At 61.1% G+C, this 352-nt stretch overlaps 1 protein-coding gene across 1 annotated transcript in view; it reads right to left on the bottom strand.

Moving 5' to 3' along the window:
* The window catches only part of LOC104627601 (ras-related protein Rab-5C-like), a gene marked incomplete at its 3' end in the record, with an annotated part of 905 nt that extends 553 nt beyond the window's left edge, over positions 1 to 352 (bottom strand). Inside the window, 1 exon segment of the mRNA XM_010295920.1 lies at positions 187 to 352. Within this exon segment, the coding sequence (XP_010294222.1) occupies positions 187 to 352 (166 nt within the window).

Below are 352 nucleotides of genomic sequence, written 5' to 3'. Positions count from 1 at the left end.
AAATGCTCGCGTGCCTGGTCCACGTACCGTGGCCACAGGGCAAGGGCTCGGAGCCCGGCGCGGGCTTGTATTTAACGGGAAATAACACCAGCGCAAGGTAGAGCTGTGGCGACGGGGCTGTGGGCGCCTCAGGGCGTTACGCGAGGGCGCGGCAGTGCCCAGGACGGGCGCCTCTCGCCGACTCACCACCGATGGTGCTCTCCTGGTACTCGTGGAACTGGCCCTTCACAAAGCGCAGAACAAGGCTGGACTTCCCCACTGCTGACTCTCCCAAGAGAACAAGTTTAAACTGGCAAATTTTGTTTCCAGCAGCTGGTCCATTCGGTCGAGCAGCTCCACCTCGACCTGACAT

This window comes from Phaethon lepturus, unplaced genomic scaffold (assembly GCF_000687285.1).
Source record: "Phaethon lepturus isolate BGI_N335 unplaced genomic scaffold, ASM68728v1 scaffold24421, whole genome shotgun sequence".
Taxonomy (NCBI): Eukaryota; Metazoa; Chordata; class Aves; order Phaethontiformes; family Phaethontidae; genus Phaethon; species Phaethon lepturus.
Note: the sequence above shows the minus strand (reverse complement) of the source record. Positions and strands in the feature narration are given on the sequence as shown.